At 41.4% G+C, this 20,037-nt stretch overlaps 1 protein-coding gene across 2 annotated transcripts in view; it reads right to left on the bottom strand.

The window, feature by feature from the left end:
- Positions 1 to 1,877: 1,877 nt before the first annotated feature.
- Positions 1,878 to 20,037, bottom strand: part of LOC311101773 (ubiquitin-associated and SH3 domain-containing protein B-like) — a gene marked incomplete at its 5' end in the record, with an annotated part of 48,467 nt that continues 30,307 nt past the window's right edge. Inside the window, 12 exons of one of the 2 annotated variants that reach the window (XM_084142960.1) lie at positions 1,878 to 2,225; positions 2,520 to 2,629; positions 2,972 to 3,078; positions 3,730 to 3,874; positions 4,644 to 4,736; positions 4,847 to 4,969; positions 5,154 to 5,277; positions 5,938 to 6,091; positions 6,378 to 6,586; positions 8,496 to 8,665; positions 17,368 to 17,566; positions 18,173 to 18,359. In XM_084142960.1, coding sequence (XP_083999086.1) covers positions 2,088 to 2,225; positions 2,520 to 2,629; positions 2,972 to 3,078; positions 3,730 to 3,874; positions 4,644 to 4,736; positions 4,847 to 4,969; positions 5,154 to 5,277; positions 5,938 to 6,091; positions 6,378 to 6,586; positions 8,496 to 8,665; positions 17,368 to 17,566; positions 18,173 to 18,359 — 1,759 coding nt within the window. In that variant the 3' untranslated portion in view covers positions 1,878 to 2,087. The remainder of the gene's footprint in view (positions 2,226 to 2,519; positions 2,630 to 2,971; positions 3,079 to 3,729; positions 3,875 to 4,643; positions 4,737 to 4,846; positions 4,970 to 5,153; positions 5,278 to 5,937; positions 6,092 to 6,377; positions 6,587 to 8,495; positions 8,666 to 17,367; positions 17,567 to 18,172; positions 18,360 to 20,037) is intronic. The other variant, XM_084142959.1, reaches the window with a different exon arrangement.

Genomic DNA, 20,037 nt, shown 5'->3' with positions numbered 1-20,037 from the left:
TTTTTATTTGATATGTAACTTCTACACATCTGAAACAGTGATACTGTCAGTATCATATGGGGGTAATTCGGACAATTTTTGAAACAAAATAAAGAACACACCTCAGATATGCTCATATCTGAATATACAGGGATGTGGCAAGTCTCTATGAATACTGTATCATCTCCACATTCAATCAGTTTGTTTTCATTTAAATATTTTGCACATCATAGCCCACCAGTCCTCCTAAAGAATATGTTTGACTTAACTTTTAGCATTTTGGTGAAAAACTTAAATTAACGTTTATATACTTTTTGGAAATATAATATTTGAGACAATAAATTAACACAAATTGACACAGATGGCTTCCTCCTCAGTTTTCAGGTTTACAGGGTTTCTTCAACAGTGCATGTGGCTAACTTCTGATGTAGGCCTGCTTTGTTCCTCACTGACACCTTTATTACGAATTTGTAATTGTACTTGTAAGTATTGTACTTGTAAGTATTGTACTTGTAAGTATTGTACTTGTACTTGTAAGTATTGTACTTGTAAGTATTGTACTTGTAAGTATTGTATTTGTAAGTATTGTACTTGTAAGTATTGTACTTGTAAGTATTGTACTTGCATGTATCAATGGAAGAACAGCACCAGAGCATTGTTTTAGAGCCCCCTTAATAATCAGTGCATTATTTGCAGAAAGATTAGTTCAGATAGATTTAGATGAGGCTAAACAAAAGCATTCAAGTTGACACAATGAACAGAGAACTTCTCTCCGATTTCACCACTGACACATCAAGAGAAATCAGGTTAAATCTTAAGAGGCACTCACAACAATTTTCATGACCCAATGAAATGCACATACTGTATAAGGTCACAATGAAATCTGCACCAGAGAAAAACATGTATTTTCCTACCATGGGACAGGTCTTTTTTATATGATTTTTTGAAGAAAATCTCTTCAATTGTTAAGTATCTGAATAAAATATAAATGGTGGTGCAGTGGTCGACAACTATTCTGCCATAAGACCTTACATTATGTAAAATAAACACATACAGTATAAATTCCTAACTACTGGTTATTAGACCTGCCTTACCAAGGCTCACCTGTGATTGTCAATAGTGCATTTTGTGCCATCGAGATTGTTTCAAATAAACCGGGTGAAAAGCCGCCCAGTGGAATACATTTGGCACATGCCGTCTTAATGACGTAATTTTCTGGTTGTAAACTGCTTTTCTGGTTGTGAAGAAGTCATAAAAACAGATTTCCAACTAGTCTCAGTTACAACCACGTAAAGATGTATTTTTTATGACGAGATCAAGATGTCATAGTAAATACGTCATATGTTGGTTGTTATCTTACGTCATATGTTGGTTGTTATCTGGTCACAAAACACATTACAACTAGGCAAAGACATCTTTTTCTGGTTACTTACGTTAACAAAACATTTTTATACAACGTTACCATAAAGTCATAAAATACGTCATACTGACCACATTGCAATCAGTTTTAAGTGGTTGAATAAGTGGTTGTACTTACAGTATTGAAGAGATCATTAATTAAGTTTTGCATTTCCCACAATGAGTTCAACTTTATACACACAGAAACACAGATTCCACGCTGGGAAACATCTGTAAGATGACTTGCAGCTACAATCAAGGGCTTTTGAGGATAACATTTGCCCTCGTCAACAGTTCATCTGCAAGCGGGACAAGAGATACAATTGCATTTCGAAACACAAACTACTGTGTTAGTTTTTTTAGGTCAATGTTCTCAACCTTATGACTCCCTTCTGGCCCGCAGTTGATGATGTAATATATAATGGTCCATGTGGTTGCTGTAGCCAGCTGAGTGCTAGCCTCCACGATCAACCAGGCCCTGAGACTTAGCCCTGCCCTCTCCAACTTCACTCTCTTCTCCCTCTGCCCTCACTAACAACAATACTGTCAAATTAAAAATGTCAACAATACTGTGAAATTACAATATGTACAGTACAGTACATACAGGTCCAACCACCCATTGACTCTGGCAGGGTCTCTCAGTGCTGTTTGAGCAGAAACTAAAGCCTCGGGATGGGGCTGAGCAAGTCTGCTCTCCAGGGAAGCGGATGTCATTCCTGGAGGAGGGTCTCCCTCCAGTTGAAGCTGTGGTTTGGTCCGTGTGTGAGGGGCAGGATGGGTGGGTCCACCAGCTGCCAGACCCCCGTGTCGGCCTGCTCCTCGCAGGAACAGAAACCTAGGTAGGGGATCTACAGGAGGGAAAGAGGCTCTCGTCAGCCACAACAAAGGCAGAATGAAAGTTAGGGAGTGCGGTGGAAAGGCAGAGGGGGAGAAAGAGAGACAGAGAGAGAGAGAGAGAGAGAGAGAGAGCGAGAGAGAGAGGGAGAGGCAGACAAAGAGAGAGACAGACAGACAGAAACACAGACTGAAACACAGATACAGAGAGACAGAGTGAAAGTAAGAGTGAAAAAGAGTGAGGGGGAAGACACAATGAGATCAAAAGAAAATATCACATTGAGCGAGTAAAATAAACTTCAGCTAACCTTCCTGACTACTTGGATGAAGTCCTTCGAGTTCTGAGGGCTGCGGCCCTGGAGCTGTCGCGTGCAGGCCTCCAGGGAGGAAGCGTGGGCCACAATCAGTATGTTGTTTCCTACAGAGTGGGAGATGAGGAGATGAGGGAAGGGAAGAACAACATGGACCAGATGAATCCCAATGTCCATCCCACACATTTCTGTATCACATCTGGGATTCAAATAGTATTGGTTTTCTTTAAAATACATGAGCGTTTGATTGAACCTGTCTAGAGTGGAGTAGGAGATGAGCAGGGTTTGCACTTTTGGGACTATTCCGTTGATTCCATTGTGCTAGGAAAGCTCAATCGAGCACAGCTAAAGGATTTTAAAGATAAGTACTAATTGAACCCAGGGCTGTTTTTTTTTATACACATCCCATCCAAAGCCACAGCAGTGATTGAACCCTGCATCATAATTACCCATGTTTTTGCAGTCAGACAGAATGTCTTTGGTCACTTGGTAGCTCCGGCTCATGTACGTGTCATAGGACTCCGACACGCTAAGTTTGCTTATTGGGATGAGAGGTCTGTGGGAAGAAACAGTGAGAACGTGAGACAGAGGCATGGCTGAAAAGGCTCCGGCCCCGTCCAGCAACAACCCTTAGCCCCTACCTTAAATAAGCATAGGCAATATGGTAGTAGCTCCATCATTTTCTTTGATAGGCTTAATGGAATGTTGACCATATTATTTGTACATATCTGGTTTCTTTATATCCGTGCCTAGGCCCAAGGCTAGACTAGGGGTTGTTTCTGGATGAGGCCTAACTCTGCGTTTACACAAGGAAGCGGCATCGCACAGTGAAACATCGGAAGCCATTCATTTTCAATGGAAGGAAAGCGAGAGAAGCGGAGTGGGCGGGGGGACCGTTGAGCGAGGCGAGCATGAGTGAGGGAGCTAAACAGAGTATGACTAAAGCTGGGGAAAGCTGAACTTTATTCAAATCCTCCGAGATATTGTGACGCGAGTGACCAATCGAATCTCACCATAGCTTCCAACCCCTACTGGATTGGCTGACAATGGCTGTTGATACGTAGCACAACCTAGCTTGCTTGCTAGCTTGTTAGCACCCACATGAGGGTGAGGCTAGCATGGCTAGGCAAGTGCCGCTTGTATAGTGTAAATGGTCAGTAAGTGTACAGTATGGAGGTGAACCAGGAAACAGTCTTGCCTGTATCACCTGTATGTTGTGTCTACACTGAAGTGGGATGCAGCCAGGTCTGTGGGAGGGATCCAGGCAGGAAGGGAGCTCCCAGAGACCCACTTGGTCCACTCGAATAGCCCTGGCTCCACTCTGATCTTCAGCTTGCCATCCTGCTGCAGACCTGCAAGGGGAGACAGAGAGGCGCATCAGCAGAGGAAGACTGCAGCCTCTGCTGCACACATCAGCCCTGTCCAAAAACAACCCCTAGTCCCCTAGTCCCCTAGCCACTTATGTAGATCTGAAAGGATTGGATTAAGATAAGCAATATGGAGACAATTTCACTTAGCCTATCAGAAGGAAAGGGAACTACTACCATATTGGCTAAATTTACCAACCCCCTCTCAGATCTACATAAGTGCCTCAGGGGAAAGGACCAGAACACAGGACCAGAACACATTATATGCTCTCAATTATGTTTATTGACAACATTTCAACCACTAAAGGGGCAATCCACAGTTGAAACAATAACAAAGCGTCCTCCCTGCCACTGTTTCGGGATGGGGCTGGAGAAATGTAACCATTTTCAAATTCATAGACAGAGCTATGGATGCAAGAACTGACCATCCATGATATCAAATGATAGTTTTAACTATGTTTGTAGGCTATACAGTGCATGTTTACATTTACTTTGTTTACAAACATTGGAGTAAAAAAACTGTATATTTTGGTTCTGATGGGGTACGACAGTTGCTAAGCTCATGAAGCATTTATAAATTAGATTGTTCAAGAATCAATGGGTACATATAATTCATTTATAAGCCCCAAAATGGATGTAGCAACTGCAGAATGCCCCTTTAAGTCTTCATCAGGGGTTAGAGAGGCGGACATTATGGATATGGCTCTTTATCCTAAGTAGGATTTGTGGTGGCAAGTAACTACATGCTGGTTACCTTTGAGGATGTTCTGAGCAGTCTGGACACAGCGCAGAGAAGGCGAACAGTACACAAAGTCGATCACTGTGTTGCTCTCCAACAACGCCTCGCCTGCAACAAAGACAGACAGGGGAATAGATTGTTATCACGCTGTAATGAAACATGAGATATGGAATTGGGCAGATAACATAGCCTACTACTATGTGTTGACAACCACATACCCACTATTTGTGCTTGTGTGGAACCAAACACAGTGATGGGGGTGTCCATGTCGTAATCTCGGTGTCCTCCACTCCACATAGGCAGGCTGACTGGCATGTTCAGGTTAGTGGGCACATATCTACCTGTAAAATAGCACACCACAACCCAGCACACTGCTGTTATGGTTTCAAAACCTACAAACAATACTGCCGTTTTATCTATCCAATCAAAACATCAGATTCATCCAACTCAAAATGTATGCCTCCTTTGAAAGCACACTTGCTTTTAGGATTGCACCTCCAGTACCATTGGTCTGACTCTGCTCACCTTTGGAGTCAGAGCACAGTGAAAGCCAGTGTTTCCCAAACACCACATCCATCCGCTCACCGTGCCGACAGACAAACAGGGTTCGCTTGGGCAGCCGAGAGTGATTGCTGCTGACCCGAAGCACCTAAGAAACAATACAGTGAATTGGGGCATCAAATCCATAACATTTTCGAGAAATTATCAGTACACCAGAAAAACCGCTTTGCTATTGAAGCAAGGTTATTATAGTTTGTGTTTTTATATTAGTTTTTATTTCTATTAGTTTTTATTTTTTTATTTAAAATTCAATTTAGTTTCCTTTTCAGACCTGATTTGCTAATTGTTATTTAGTTATAGTTGTATACAAATATTTATATTTCGTTTTTATATTATTTAGTTTCAGTTTAATTTTAGTGTTAGGGACAGAAAGCATGCGTGGGAGGCTAGGAGCCATTGGTGCTGTAAAGTTTTCGGGGATGTCATTTCTTGCAACTGGAGGCAGTAATACATAAATTATAAAGTCAATCTCAATGTGACTTGGATTTAAAAGGAATAGCGCAAAGACTGGTGCAAAGAATATGGTGGAAGGAAACTTGTTTTTTCATGATTCGTTTTCATTTTCGTTTACAATGATAATCTTGAATTGAAGTCATTCTTCAAGAATAATAAGAATCCTGTTGCATATCATAACCAGGACCAGGAGTTTTTCCTGATCAGGATTAAACGCTAGGCACTACTTATCCTGGTTAGGAAAGGCTGTATGGTTTAGTTAAAGAGACTTCCTTCTGTTCTTTGGAAAAAGTACCAGTACCTGCATGGGATGACAGATGAGGCTCAAAGTGGGTGTGTCCCCAGGGCTTGTGTTGTCGAGGCGACGGCTGTCCAGCAGCCCATCGAATGGGCCCCTTTCTTTGCTCCCTTTGTCGGAGGGGGCGGAGCAACTGAAGAAGGAGTGTGATCTGCACAGGGTAGAGGACAAGAGTTAACACACATACTCACTACTACTCATGCATCACTACTGACTACTGAGCAGAACTCTCCACGCTCTTCTACAGTGTTCTAGCCCAGGGTGCGGGTCAATTCCATTTCAATTAAGTCAATTCAAGAAGCAAACAGTTCCTTCTGGATTTACTGAATTGAAATGGAATTGACCCCTGCCCCCATGTTCTGGACCCAGGACTGTAAGTAAGAAGCTGGTGAAAGTAATACATTCTCAAACTGGCACAGCACATTCTGAGGGCTCACCCGTGGAAGACCCAGGTGTCACACTCGTCTGCCCGGCTGACGTAGTTCTCAGGCAATAGGCCGGACAGCCCCGTGGCCAGGGAAGACCCATAGACCCAGCCCTCGCTGGTGTTGTTCTGCTCCAAGGGAGACATGAAGACAAAGTCGCCCGGGACCAGCTCCAGCTCGTCCTCATTCTGAGGGCCGTAGGGATACATCACGCGCAGTGTCTGCAACAGAGGGAGGGAAAGACACTGCTTGAGCACACCCATGCCATATCTAGCACCAGAATACAGTACAATGCAAGGCTATAGGTTTAAATGGGCAAGCTCGTAAAGGGTCACTGTGATATTTACAGCCGTTCTAAATGAATCATTACTGTATATTCCCATTGATTCTTGAAGAATATCACGTATTATAAATGCCTCATGAGCTTGTCTTGTAGAAGGTACAAGGTCCATGTCATGGTTGATTAGTAGAAAGTACAGTCGTGGTCAAAAGTTTTGAGAATGACACAAGTATTGGTCTTCACAAAGTTTGCTGCTTCAGTGTTATGAGATATTTTTGTCAGATGTTACTATGGTATACTGAAGTATAATAACAAGCATTACATAAGTGTCAAAGGCTTTTATTGACAATTACATTAAGTTTATGCAAAGAGTCAATATTTGCAGTGTTGACTCTTCTTTTTCAAGACCTCTGCAATCCACCCTGGCATGCTGTCAATTAACTTCTGGGCCACATCGTGACTGATGGCAGCCCATTCTTGCATAATCAATGCTTGGAGTTTGTCAGAATTTGTGGGGTTTTGTTTGTCCCCCTGCCTCTTGAGGATCGACCACAAGTTCTCAATGGGATTAAGGTCTGGGGAGTTTCCTGGCCATGGACCCAAAATGTCGATGTTTTGTTCCCCAAGCCACTTAGTTATCACTTTTGCCTCATGGCAAGGTGCTCCATCATGCTGGAAAAGGCATTGGTCGTCACCAAACTGTTCTTGGATGGTTAGGAGAAGTTGCTCTTGGAGGATGTGTTGGTACCATTCTTTATTCATGGCTGTGTTCTTAGGCAAAATTGTGAGTGAGCCCACTCCCTTGGCTGAGAAGCAACCCCACACATGAATGGTCTCAGGATGCTTTACTGTTGGCATGACACAGGACTGATGGTAGCGCTCACCTTGTCTTCTCCGGACAAGGTGTTTTCCGGATGCCCAAAAACAATCGGAAAGGGGATTCATCAGAGATGAAGGGGATTCATCAGAGATTTACCCCAGTCCTCAACAGTCCAATCCCTGTACCTTTTGCAGAATATCAGTCAGTCCCTGATGTTTTTCCTGGAGAGAAGTGGCTTCTTTGCTGCCCTTCTTGACACCAGGCCATCCTCCAAAAGTCTTCGCCTCACTGTGCGTGCAGATGCACTCACACCTGCCTGCTGCCATTCCTGAGCAAGCTCTGCACTGGTGGTGCCCCAATCCCGCAGCTGAATCAACTTTAGGAGATGGTCCTGGCGCTTGCTGGACTTTCCTGGGCGCCCTGACGCCTTCTTCACAACAATTGAACCTCTCTCCTTGAAGTTCTTGATGATCCGATAACTGGTTGATTTAGGTGCAATCTTACTAGCAGCAATATCCTTGCCTGTGAAGCCCTTTATGTGCAAAGCAATGATGACGGCACGTGTTTCCTTGCAGGTAACCATGGTTAACAGAGGAAGAACAATGATTTCAAGCACCACCCTCCTTTTAAAGCTTCCAGTCTGTTATTCTAACTCAATCAGCATGACAGAGTGATCTCCAGCCTTGTCCTCGTCAACACTCTCACCTGTGTTAACGAGAGAATCACTGACATGATGGCAGCTGGTCCTTTTGTGGCAGGGCTGAAATGCAGTGGAAATTGTTTTTTTGGGATTAAGTTCATTTTCATGGCAAAGAGGAACTTTGCAATTAATTGCAATTAATCTGATCACACTTCATGACATTCTGGAGTATATGCAAATTGCCATCATCAAAACTGAGGCAGCAGACTTCGTGAAAATTAGCATTTATGTCATTCTCAAAACTTTTGACCACGACTGTACAAGAGTAGTATTGGATGTGAAATGAAGGTGGACAGGGTTTATGTCAGAAAACAAAGTGGTTATTATTACCTCATGATTGGTAAACCGAATGTCCCGGGAGAAAAGGACAGCCAGCCAATCACAGCCTAGCTTCACCTCGATTCCCTTAGCCAGCTTTTCCAGGGAGGACAGGTGATTGGTGGGGAAGTGGTAGGCTAACGTCAGATGGAGCTGCTTCTTATGGGGCTCTAAATGGACATCTGAGACAGAGAGAGAAGGAACGAGTGAATAAAGGTAAAGAATATGAAGAAAGTCATTTCTGTGGGGCAAACTACTACGGAGGGAATCTAGCGCAGCAAATCGTAAATCAGAGACCTACTTGAGCAGCACCGCCCCCTCAAGATTCTGAGCCTGCCTGGCAGGGTTGGTCCTACAAAGCCAGAGCCCCCTGATGGGAGAGCATAATATACAAGGAAATTCTCAAAGCTGCTAATGAGAACCTTGACGACCTTTTACCTAGCCGGTGGGGATTCCGGTAGGGTACGCCCACCCAGGTAGTGGCAGTGCTGGCAACACTGGCTGCAGTAACCCATGGGGAGGGGGTCACACTCGGACAATCAGAGAGGGGGTTTATCATTGTGGCCCAGGTGGCACAAAATAATCAAAGGTCTGACCGCATGGAGATGCTTGGGAAAATGGTTACAACAGGGGATCAGAGTGTTTGTGTCTCAGGTGAAGAGGGTGGATCTGATCTCCATCACCTAGGACTTGACATAGATTAAGTAGATTAATCAAATCTCACATTGTTATCAATTTCTGCTCAATCTCCATGCTTTCCCAATCAGCTTTAACTGTATGTGCACTCGTAAATCAAGTTATTTCTCGAGTTGGGCTCTGGGATATAACAGCCGTTGAGTATCTGATTTTATGGTGGATTGTGGAGGAGGGGGGTTGAGTGTGTTGGAGTATGTGAGTATGTGCGTGTGTGCTTGTCTGGCATCTGTTGTGGGGGGGTGGGGATGTTGGGGGGGAGGGGGGGGGTATGGGATGGACCACGGGAATTATTTGCTAGGATAATAATTGCTTGTCAATGAATTAAATGTAATACAATGGCAATCCGGGTTATATGTTAGAATCCTACGCATGAACTGCCGACATTATTACGCATATTAATTGATAATGATGGAAAATAGGATATGCATAATTTAAAAAAAAATAGTTACAGTGGGGAGAACAAGTATTTGATACACTGCCGATTTTGCAGGTTTTCCTACTTACAAAGCATGTAGAGGTCTGTCATTTTTATCATAGGTACACTTCAACTGTGAGAGATGGAATCTAAAACAAAAATCCAGAAAATCACATTGTATGATTTTTAAGTAATTAATTTGCATTTTATTGCATGACATAAGTATTTGATCACCTACCAACCAGTAAGAATTCCGGCTCTCACAGACCTGTTAGTTTTTCTTTAAGAAGCCCTCCTGTTCTCCACTCATTACCTGTATTAACTGCACCTGTTTGAACTCGTTACCTGTATAAAAGACACCTGTCCACACACTCAATCAAACAGACTCCAACCTCTCCACAATGGTCAAGACCAGAGAGCTGTGTAAGGACATCAGGGATAAAATTGTAGACCTGCACAAGGCTGGGATGGGCTACAGGACAATAGGCAAGCAGCTTGGTAAGAAGGCAACAACTGTTGGCGCAATTATTAGAAAATGGAAGAAGTTCAAGATGACGGTCAATCACCCTCGGTCTGGGGCTCCATGCAAGATCTCACCTCATGGGGCATCAATGATCATGAGGAAGTGAGGGATCAGCCCAGAACTACACGGCAGGACCTGGTCAATGACCTGAAGAGAGCTGGGACCACAGTCTCAAAGAAAACCATTAGTAACACACTACGCCGTCATGGATTAAAATCCTGCAGCGCACGCAAGGTCCCCCTGCTCAAGCCAGCGCATGTCCAGGCCCGTCTGAAGTTTGCCAATGACCATCTGGATGATCCAGAGGAGGAATGGGAGAAGGTCATGTGGTCTGATGAGACAAAAATATAGCTTTTTGGTCTAAACTCCACTCGCCGTGTTTGGAGGAAGAAGAAGGATGAGTACAACCCCAAGAACACCATCCCAACCGTGAAGCATGGAGGTGGAAACATCATTCTTTGGGGATGCTTTTCTGCAAAGGGGACAGGACGACTGCACCGTATTGAGGGGAGGATGGATGGGGCCATGTATCGCGAGATCTTGGCCAACAACCTCCTTCCCTCAGTAAGAGCATTGAAGATGGGTCGTGGCTGGGTCTTCCAGCATGACAACGACCCGAAACACACAGCCAGGGCAACTAAGGAGTGGCTCCGTAAGAAGCATCTCAAGGTCCTGGAGTGGCATAGCCAGTCTCCAGACCTGAACCCAATAGAAAATCTTTGGAGGGAGCTGAAAGTCCGTATTGCCCAGCGACAGCCCCGAAACCTGAAGGATCTGGAGAAGGTCTGTATGGAGGAGTGGGCCAAAATCCCTGCTGCAGTGTGTGCAAACCTGGTCAAGACCTACAGGAAACGTATGATCTCTGTAATTGCAAACAAAGGTTTCTGTACCAAATATTAAGTTCTGCTTTTCTGATGTATCAAATACTTATGTCATGCAATAAAATGCAAATTAATTACTTAAAAATCATACAATGTGATTTTCTGGATTTTTGTTTTAGATTCCGTCTCTCACAGTTGAAGTGTACCTATGATAAAAATGACAGACCTCTACATGCTTTGTAAGTAGGAAAACCTGCAAAATCGGCAGTGTATCAAATACTTGTTCTCCCCACTGTATATAGATATATATATATAGAGGTGAAAGCATTGGAAATGCTTTTGGCGGTTAATCTGCTTCTGTTTTGTGGGTGGCACTGTGTGCTGTTTTCGATGGATGGGTCCTGGCCTCTCGGGCCTTAGGGATACGGAGGGACGTGGGTGGGATGCTGAGCTCAACTTGGGATGGGGAGGGGCTTTAGCGGGGGAATTAGTGGAGAACAATTGTAGGGTTACTCCGTAGCAATGCAAATATCACGGTACAGCTATATGGACACTCAATCATTACGCTATTTTTTATTGGTAAATTTACAAACATATATAATGATAAATAGACTTGAAACTTGTATCTCATTATGATGTATGGTGAAATAAGTATAGCCAGTTATAATTGTAATGATTTAGCTGATAATAACAAAAGAAGAACAATATTTACATGGCTCAAAGAGAAGGAATATAATATCTATTGTATACAGGAAACTCATTCAACAATTCGAGATGAAGTAGCGTGGAAAAAAGAATGGGGGGGGGGGGGGGAAATATACTTCTCCCATGGGCAAAGAAATTCAAAAGGGGCGATGATATTAATTAATAGTAATTTCGATCCGAATGTGCAAATTGTCCAAATAGATACGCAAGGTAGATGGATAATTTTACATATGTTATTGGACCATAAACAGATATGGCTCATTAACCTTTACGGACCAAATAATGATGATCCACAATTCTTTGACAATATATATAATAAATTATCAAGCCTGCAAGCAACTCAAGACAATATTATTATGGTGGGGGATTATAATACTGTTTTAAATAGCTCAATGGACCGTAAAGGAAATCACACCACAAACAATCACCCACATGCTCTTAAGGAAATTGTGAATGTCATGGATACATTAGAACTAGTAGATATATGGAGGCTTAAATATACTGATCTAGTGAGATATACATGGCGGAGACTGAATCAAGCTAGTCGTCTTGACTTCTTTCTTATCTCATTCTCGTTGGCACCAAAAGTTAAAAAAAGTGTTGATAGGGGACAGAATGCGGTCGGACCATCATATAATAGGCATATACATTACTCTTCCTGAATTTCCACGTGGGCGAGGATATTGGAAATTTAATCAAAGCCTATTGGATGATAATTTATTTATAATTAGAACAAAGGAATTTATAACTGACTTTTTCCAACATAACATAGGTACAGCGAATCCCCTTATTGTATGGGACACCTTTAAATGTGCCTTTAGAGGCCATGCAATTCAGTACTCATCTCGAAAACAAAAGCAATTTAGGTCAAAAGAGTTTATACTAAGAAAGGAAATAGAAAGTCTAACAGAACAGATAGATGGCAATAAAAACTGTAACATAGAGGCTCAGAATAAATTAGAGGAAAAACAAAAAGAAATGGAGAAACTTATTCAAGAAAGATCAAGTGTAATATATTATAAAAATAAAGCAAACTGGATGGAATATGGGGAAAAATGCACAAAATTCTTTTTTAATCTTCAACATAGGAATGCTACCAAAAATAACTTTATGAAACTGGTTACAATTGACGGAGTCACCCATAATTCACCAAATGATATTTTGAAGGAAGAAACAAAGTACTTTAAGCATATGTTTTCTTTTCAGTCGCCTCCATCTCCTCTAACTGAAGCTAATTGTAGAGATTTTTTTTCTATTGATAATGTCAAATTAACAGCCACACAGAAAGACTCATGTGAAGGTGAAATTACAGAGGAGCAATTAAAGACTTTAAGTCCGGGAAAACTCCAGGGTTGGATGGCATACCAGTCGAGGTATACCAAACCTTTTTTGATATACTAAGAGGACCGTTATTAGCATGTTTTAACCACTCCTATGTAAATGGTAGATTATCTGACACTCAAGAAGAAGGTCTGATCTCATTATTACTGAAACAGGATACAAGTGGAAAATATAAAGATCCAGTCCATTTACAAAATTGGAGGCCCCTTACACTTCAGTGTTGTGATTCAAAAATCCTAGCAAAATGTATAGCGCATAGAATTAAAAAGGTATTGTCGGATATTATTCATTCTAATCAGACAGGTTTTTTACATGGAAGATACATTGGAGATAATATAAGGCAAGTATTGGAAACAATAGAACACTATGGAAAATATGGGAAACCAGGCCTGCTATTCATAGCAGACTTCGAAAAGGCATTTGATAAAGTTCGACTGGGGTTTATATATAAATGCCTGGAGCATTTCAATTTTGGAGAATCTCTTATAAAATGGGTCAAAATCATGTATAGTAACCCTATGTGTAAAATAGTAAATAATGGCTATTTCTCCGAAAGTTTTAAACTGTCAAGAGGAGTGAAACAAGGTTGTCCACTATCGGCATATCTATTTATTGTGGCCATCGAGATGTTAGCTATTAAAATCAGATCCAATAATAATATCAGAGGATTAGAAATACAGGGCTTAAAAACAAAGGTGTCATTGTACGCTGATGATTCATGTTTTCTTTTAAATCCACAACTAGAATCCCTCCACAGCCTCATAGAGGATCTAGATACATGTTCTAACCTCTCTGGATTACAACCAAATTATGACAAATGTACTATATTACGTATTGGATCACTAAAAAATACAATTTTTACATTACCATGTAGTTTACCAATAAAATGGTCTGATGGTGATGTGGATATACTCGGAATACATATCCCAAAGGAAATACATGATCTCACTTCAATAAATTTTTATAGAAAGTTAGCAAAAATAGATAAGATCTTACTACCATGGAAAGGAAAATACCTGTCAATTTGTGGGAAAATCACCCTGATTAACTCTTTAGTATTATCCCAGTTTACCTATTTGCTTATGGTCTTGCCTACGCCTAGCGAACAGTTTTTTAAATTATATGAGAAAAAAATATTCAATTTTATTTGGAACGGCAAGCCAGACAAAATTAAAAGGGAATATTTATATAATGAATATGAATTCGGAGGACAGAAATTATTAAATATTAAAGCATTAGACCTATCACTAAAAGCTTCAGTCATACAAAAGTTATACTTAAATCCGAACTGGTTCTCAAGCAAATTAGTAAGATTGTCTCACCCAATGTTCAAGAAAGGCCTTTTTCCCTTTATTCAGATTACAACCTCTCACTTTCAGTTATTTGAAAAGGAAATAATCTCCCAAATATCACTATTTCTAAAACAAGCCATAGAAAGTTGGTTGCAATTTCAATTTATCCTCCAGAAATGACAGAACAAATAATGCAACAAATATTGTGGTTAAATTCAAATATACTAATTGACAAAAAACTTTATTTTTTGACAGAATGTTTAAAAAAGGTATAATCTTCGTAAATGATATCATCGGTAGGACTGGTGGAGTTATGTCGCACATGCAGCTAACAAAAACATATGGAAATGTCTGCTCTACCCAAAATTACAACCAAATAATTGCAGCCTTACCGCAAAAGTGGAAGAGGAAAGTGGAAGGGGGAGAAAGTAAGGAACTTGTCTGTCGGCCTTGCATTAAAGAACATAATTGGTTAAGGAAAACTGTGATAAATAAAAAAGTATATCAGTTTCACTTAAGGACCAAAGGATTGACAGCCGTCCCATATAGATTGCAAAATAGTTGGGAAGAGATCTTTGATGTACCGATCCCATGGCATAGTGTTTATGAACTGACATGCAAAACGACACCGGATTCAAAAATTTGAATCTTTCAATTTAAATTATTATATAAAATTCTTGCTACCAATAGAATGTTATTTATATGGGGGATACAATCTTCCCAGCTCTGCAGATTTTGCTGTGAAGTGACAGAATCATTAGATCATTTGTTTTGGTTCTGTCCATTTGTAGCTTGTTTTTGGACACAGGTCCAGGAATGGCTAAAGGATTGCAATATTTACCTGGAACTAACCTTGCAGATCGCATTACTGGGTGATCTGAAAAGTCATAGTCAATCAATCAATAATATAATAATACTTTTAGCAAAAATGTTTATTTTTAATTCACAATCTGTAGAAGCAATAAAACATCTACAGAGTGGAGCAAAATGTCCCAATATTTTCCAAACAACCTTTTCTGACGTGTTATAATCCACCATGCACAATTTGAAATGAAGCTCCAAACTGCCGGTGCCTTATGGTGAAGATAATCTCTTTAGGATTTAGCATTACAGTCAGGGCCGGCGCCAGAATGAATCAGTTGGACAGGCATTTGATTTCTATAGGCAGGCCCGTTTTTTTCACGGGCACCTACTTTGTGCTTGCGCGTGCTCACATTTTGTTAATGGGTGTTATGATAAAGACCATACACTCTTAGAAAAAAAGGTGCTATCTAGAACCCAAAAGGGTTCTTCGGCTGTCCCCATAGGAGAACCCTTTGAATAACCTTTTTTGGTTCCAGGTAGAACCCCTTTGGGTTCAATGTAGAACCCTTTCCACAGAGGGCTCTACATGGAACCCAAAAGGGTTCTACATGGAACCAAAAAGGGCTCTACCAGGAACCAAAAATGGTTATCCTATGGGGACAGCCGAATAACCCTTTTGGAACCCTTTTTTCTAAGAGTGTAGGCAGCTCGTGAGTTTAAGTTTGGGGAAGCTTACAATTTATCCTACCATTTCTACCTATCTGCGTGCCATATAACTATAGGCCAATGCAGCAGTAGGCCTATAACTTCCATAATCAACTAAGTAAAATATATAGGCCTAAAGCCATAAAAAAAAAGAAAACTGTAGAAAATATCCTGATGAAAATTCTGGTTCTTTCAATCACATTAATATCTCTACTCCACCTGTCAATAAATAGGCCATAGTGCAAAATAATTACAATTTAGTATTAACACTGGAATGATAGATGTGCAAGAGATGATGTGCAAATAGAGATACTGGGGTGCAAATTAGCAAAATAAATAACAATATGGGGATGAGGTAGTTGGGTGGGCTAATTACAGATGGGCTGTGTACAGGTGCAGTGATCGGTAAGCTGCTCTGAAGCTTAAAGTTAGTGAGGGAGCTTCAGAGATTTTTGCAGTTCGTTCCAGTCATTGGCAGCAGAGAACTGGAAGGAATGGCGGCCAAAGGAGGTGTTGGCTTTGGGGATGACCAGTGAGATATACCTGCTGGAGCGCATACTACAGGTGGGTGTTGCTAAGGTGACCAATGAGCTAAGATAAGGCGGGGATTTGCCTAGCAGTGATTTATAGATGACCTGGAGCCAGTGGGTTTGGCGACGAATATGTAGTGAGGGCCAGCCAAGGAGAGCGTACAGATCCTCTGTGGCTAAGTCAAGCTCTCTGGCAAAGTATTTTTGAATGATTTTATTTAGACAGGAGTAATTATATAATTTTGGCAAAACATACATTTACTTTAGGGAAAGCCAGCATCCGAACAGTGCACTGTGCACCCGCCAACTTTCCTTTCTAATTTTCAAGTGGCTGAAACCAGAGATATATATATCTCGTCATTATCATTATATCTCGTCATTATCATTATATCTGTATATAATGACGAGATGCTAATGTCTCCGCCCTAACAATGCGAGTCGTTGTCCCAAATCCGGGAATGCAGGCGACAAGTTTAGGTCTGCATATTATGCCCATAGAAACGCAATGGGCGTATTCAGGACAGATTCTTGCGAGAGCGAGCCCTCGCACTTCTCCTCTTCCTCTCTGCTGAAAGTAGCGAGCCAAACAGCGCCCCTCTGTCATCCTATATGTAGCTCATGTATCTGATGATGTCTGGCCAGAAAAAGTATGACATGCCATACTCCTTTTGTCCAGACAGCATCAGATACATGGTCTACACATACGGAGACAGAGGGGCGCTGTTTCACGGATGCTTTATCTGAGATTAATGCGTCTTTCTGTCTTTGCGTGTCTCAGTCAAATAAATGATCAATATTTCAATATTTATTTATTTGTCCAGTAGGTCGAGCCAGGCCCCCTAGGGCCCGCCAATAACGTCGGCCCTGATTACAGTAATCCCTTACCAACCTAAAATATGTCATTTTCTGACCAAAGCGTGAGGAGCGATAGATTGCCTGTAAAAAGGCAATGTGTGCATGCTTGTGTGTGTGTGTGTGTGTGTGTGTGTGTGTCTGACGTGCTTGCGTGCATGGGTGTGTGTCCATGTGTCACAGGCAGAGAGAGTCCCTACCTGCTTTCCTGGCAGCCTCAGAAGCAAAGTCAGCAGCAAACTGCTTGAGGACCTCTGCGATCTGCTCCTCAACAAAGAGGCCTATGAAGTTGAAGGAGGTGTAGAGCTCCAGGGGCAGGGGGCTAGGGAAACGACCCCTCCATTGGCCCACCGTGGCCTGCAGGGCTTCCAACAGGGCATCCACCTTGTTGTCTGCACACTGGGGGACATGGTTGAGTCTGAGTACCACACAAACACTGAGGCTTACATCAACATTTAGGGCCAGTTTACCAGACACAGATTAGACCTAGTCCTGGACTTCTGCTCAATGGAGAATCGCCATTGAAAGCACGTTTTAGTCCAGGATTTAGCTTAATCTGTGTCTGGGAAACTGGCCCTTACTAGACAGATGTTACAGTCTCTTGAACTCAACGTGACTTCCTGGATAAATACACACTTAGAAAAAAGGGTTCCAAAAGGGTTATTCGGCTGTCGCCATAGGAGAACCCTTTTTTGGTTAAAGGTAGAACTCTTTTGGGTTCCATGTAGAACCCTTTATGCATTCTACATGGAACTCAAAAGGGTTCTACCTGGAAGCAAAAAGTGTTTTTCAAAGGGTTCTCCTATTGGGACAGCCAAAGAACACCTTTAGGTTCTAGATAGCACCTTTTTTTCTAAGAGTGTAGGTTCAATTAAAATGTTAAAACAATGTGTCATAAGTGTTAAGTAACATAATTATAATACTTAATGGCGAGCTGAATTAGAGGGAGGAGCATCCATGTGTTGATGTATGAGCATGAGGTGTGTCATTTCACCCTGGGCTCACCATGAAGAACTGGCAGAGTGTGATGTGGGGGAAGATGTTGTGGGCCTTGTTCTTGCCACAGGTGACGCGGGACTGCTGCCAGAAGTGATGGAGCTGATTCTGCAGGGGTCCGCTGGGGCGCAGGTACAGGACATACTCTCTGGGCAACGGGTCATCCAGGAAGGGGTCATCCACATGGGAGAACAGCCTGAGGAAGAGCAGGAGAAGAAGAGGAGGAGGCTTATCAATGACTGAGGTAGAAGATGTGTGTGTGTGGGGGGGGGGGGGGGGGGGGGCTCCAATGCAGCTGTTTTTATCTCAATATGAACTATCTTTCTTTTTGGTCTGTTAACTAATTTACCAGGCAGGCCAAAACTCCCTCCCACCAAAACAAGCTGAAATTCCAGGCTGTCTTTTTTTTTTTTTGGGGGGGGGGGGGTAGATCAGCTTTAATATTGCAAATAGATTGTAACTTCCAAAAATATAGTGAACAACAATGCTTAGGCCTCTACTTCCAGCTTATACATACTATATACATTTTATAATAATATAATAATATGCCACTTAGCAGACGCTTTTATCCAAAGCGACTTACAGTCATGTGTGCATACATTTTTTGTGTATGGGTGGTCCCGGGGATCGAACCCACTACCCTGGCGTTACAAGCGCCGTGCTCTACCAGCTGAGCTACAGAGGACTACTAATTGACACAAGTCCATTTTATAATAATGATATTTTGTTTGTTTTTACTCCTGAACTTCCTCTACCCTCAACCTCTCCGATCATTTTCATGATGTCCATCCGATGCCATATCTTTCTAACTGTGCTCTTTCACAAAAGCTCTCAACCTATAACCTATATACTTATTATGGACACAGTATGCTTTACATTAGTTATCTTGTTGTTATTAGTTGTTGTTAGTTGTTATTAGTCCCATCCTTCAACTCCATTCAACACTACCCATCTATCTCTTAACACCATCCATATTGGATTTCAATTTGCCATATATTTTTAAACTGTACTGTGATGTTTTACAAAAGTTCTGAACCCTTCTATTCTCATTGTTTCTACAGATTGTAAATTGAAAATATTTTTTTTTGCTAAAAGTATTATTATATTATTGATCGATTGACTATGACCTTTCAGATCACCCAGTAGTGCTATCTGCAGGGTTAGCTCCAGGTAAATATTGCAATCCTTTAGCCATTCCTGGACCTGTGTTCAAAAATAAGCTACAAATGGACAGTACCAAAACAAATGATCTAATGATTCTGTCTCTTTGCAGCAAAATCTGCAGAGCTGGGAAGATTGTATCCCCCATATAAATAACATTATATTGGTAGCAATATTTTTTTATAATAATTTAAATTAAAAAATTCTAAGTTTTGAATCCGGCGTCGTTTTGCGTATCAGTTCATAAACACTATGCCATGGAATCGGTACGTCAAAAATCTCTTCCCAACTATTTTGCAATCTATATGGGATGGCTGTCAATCCTTTGGTCCTTAAATGAAACTGGTATACTTTTTTATTTATCACTATTTTCTTTAACCAATTATGTTCTTTAATGCAAGGCCGACAGACAAGTTCCTTACTTTTTCCCCATTCCACTTTCTTCTTCCATTTTTGCGGTAATGCTGCAATTATTTGGTTGTAATTTTGGGTAGAGCAGACATTTCCATATGTTTTTGTTAGCTACATGTGCAACATAACTCCACCAGTCCTACCTATGATATAATTTACGAAGATTATACCTTTTTTTTTTTATCCAAAAAATAAAGTTTTTTTTATCAATTAGTATATTTGAGTTTAACCACAATATTTGTTGTTCTGTCGTCTTTTTGGGGGGGATTAAATTGAAATTGCAACCAACTTTTTATGGCTTG

The sequence above is a fragment of the Coregonus lavaretus genome (assembly GCF_964263955.1).
Source record: "Coregonus lavaretus genome assembly, chromosome: 26".
Taxonomy (NCBI): domain Eukaryota; kingdom Metazoa; phylum Chordata; class Actinopteri; order Salmoniformes; family Salmonidae; genus Coregonus; species Coregonus lavaretus.
Note: the sequence above shows the minus strand (reverse complement) of the source record. Positions and strands in the feature narration are given on the sequence as shown.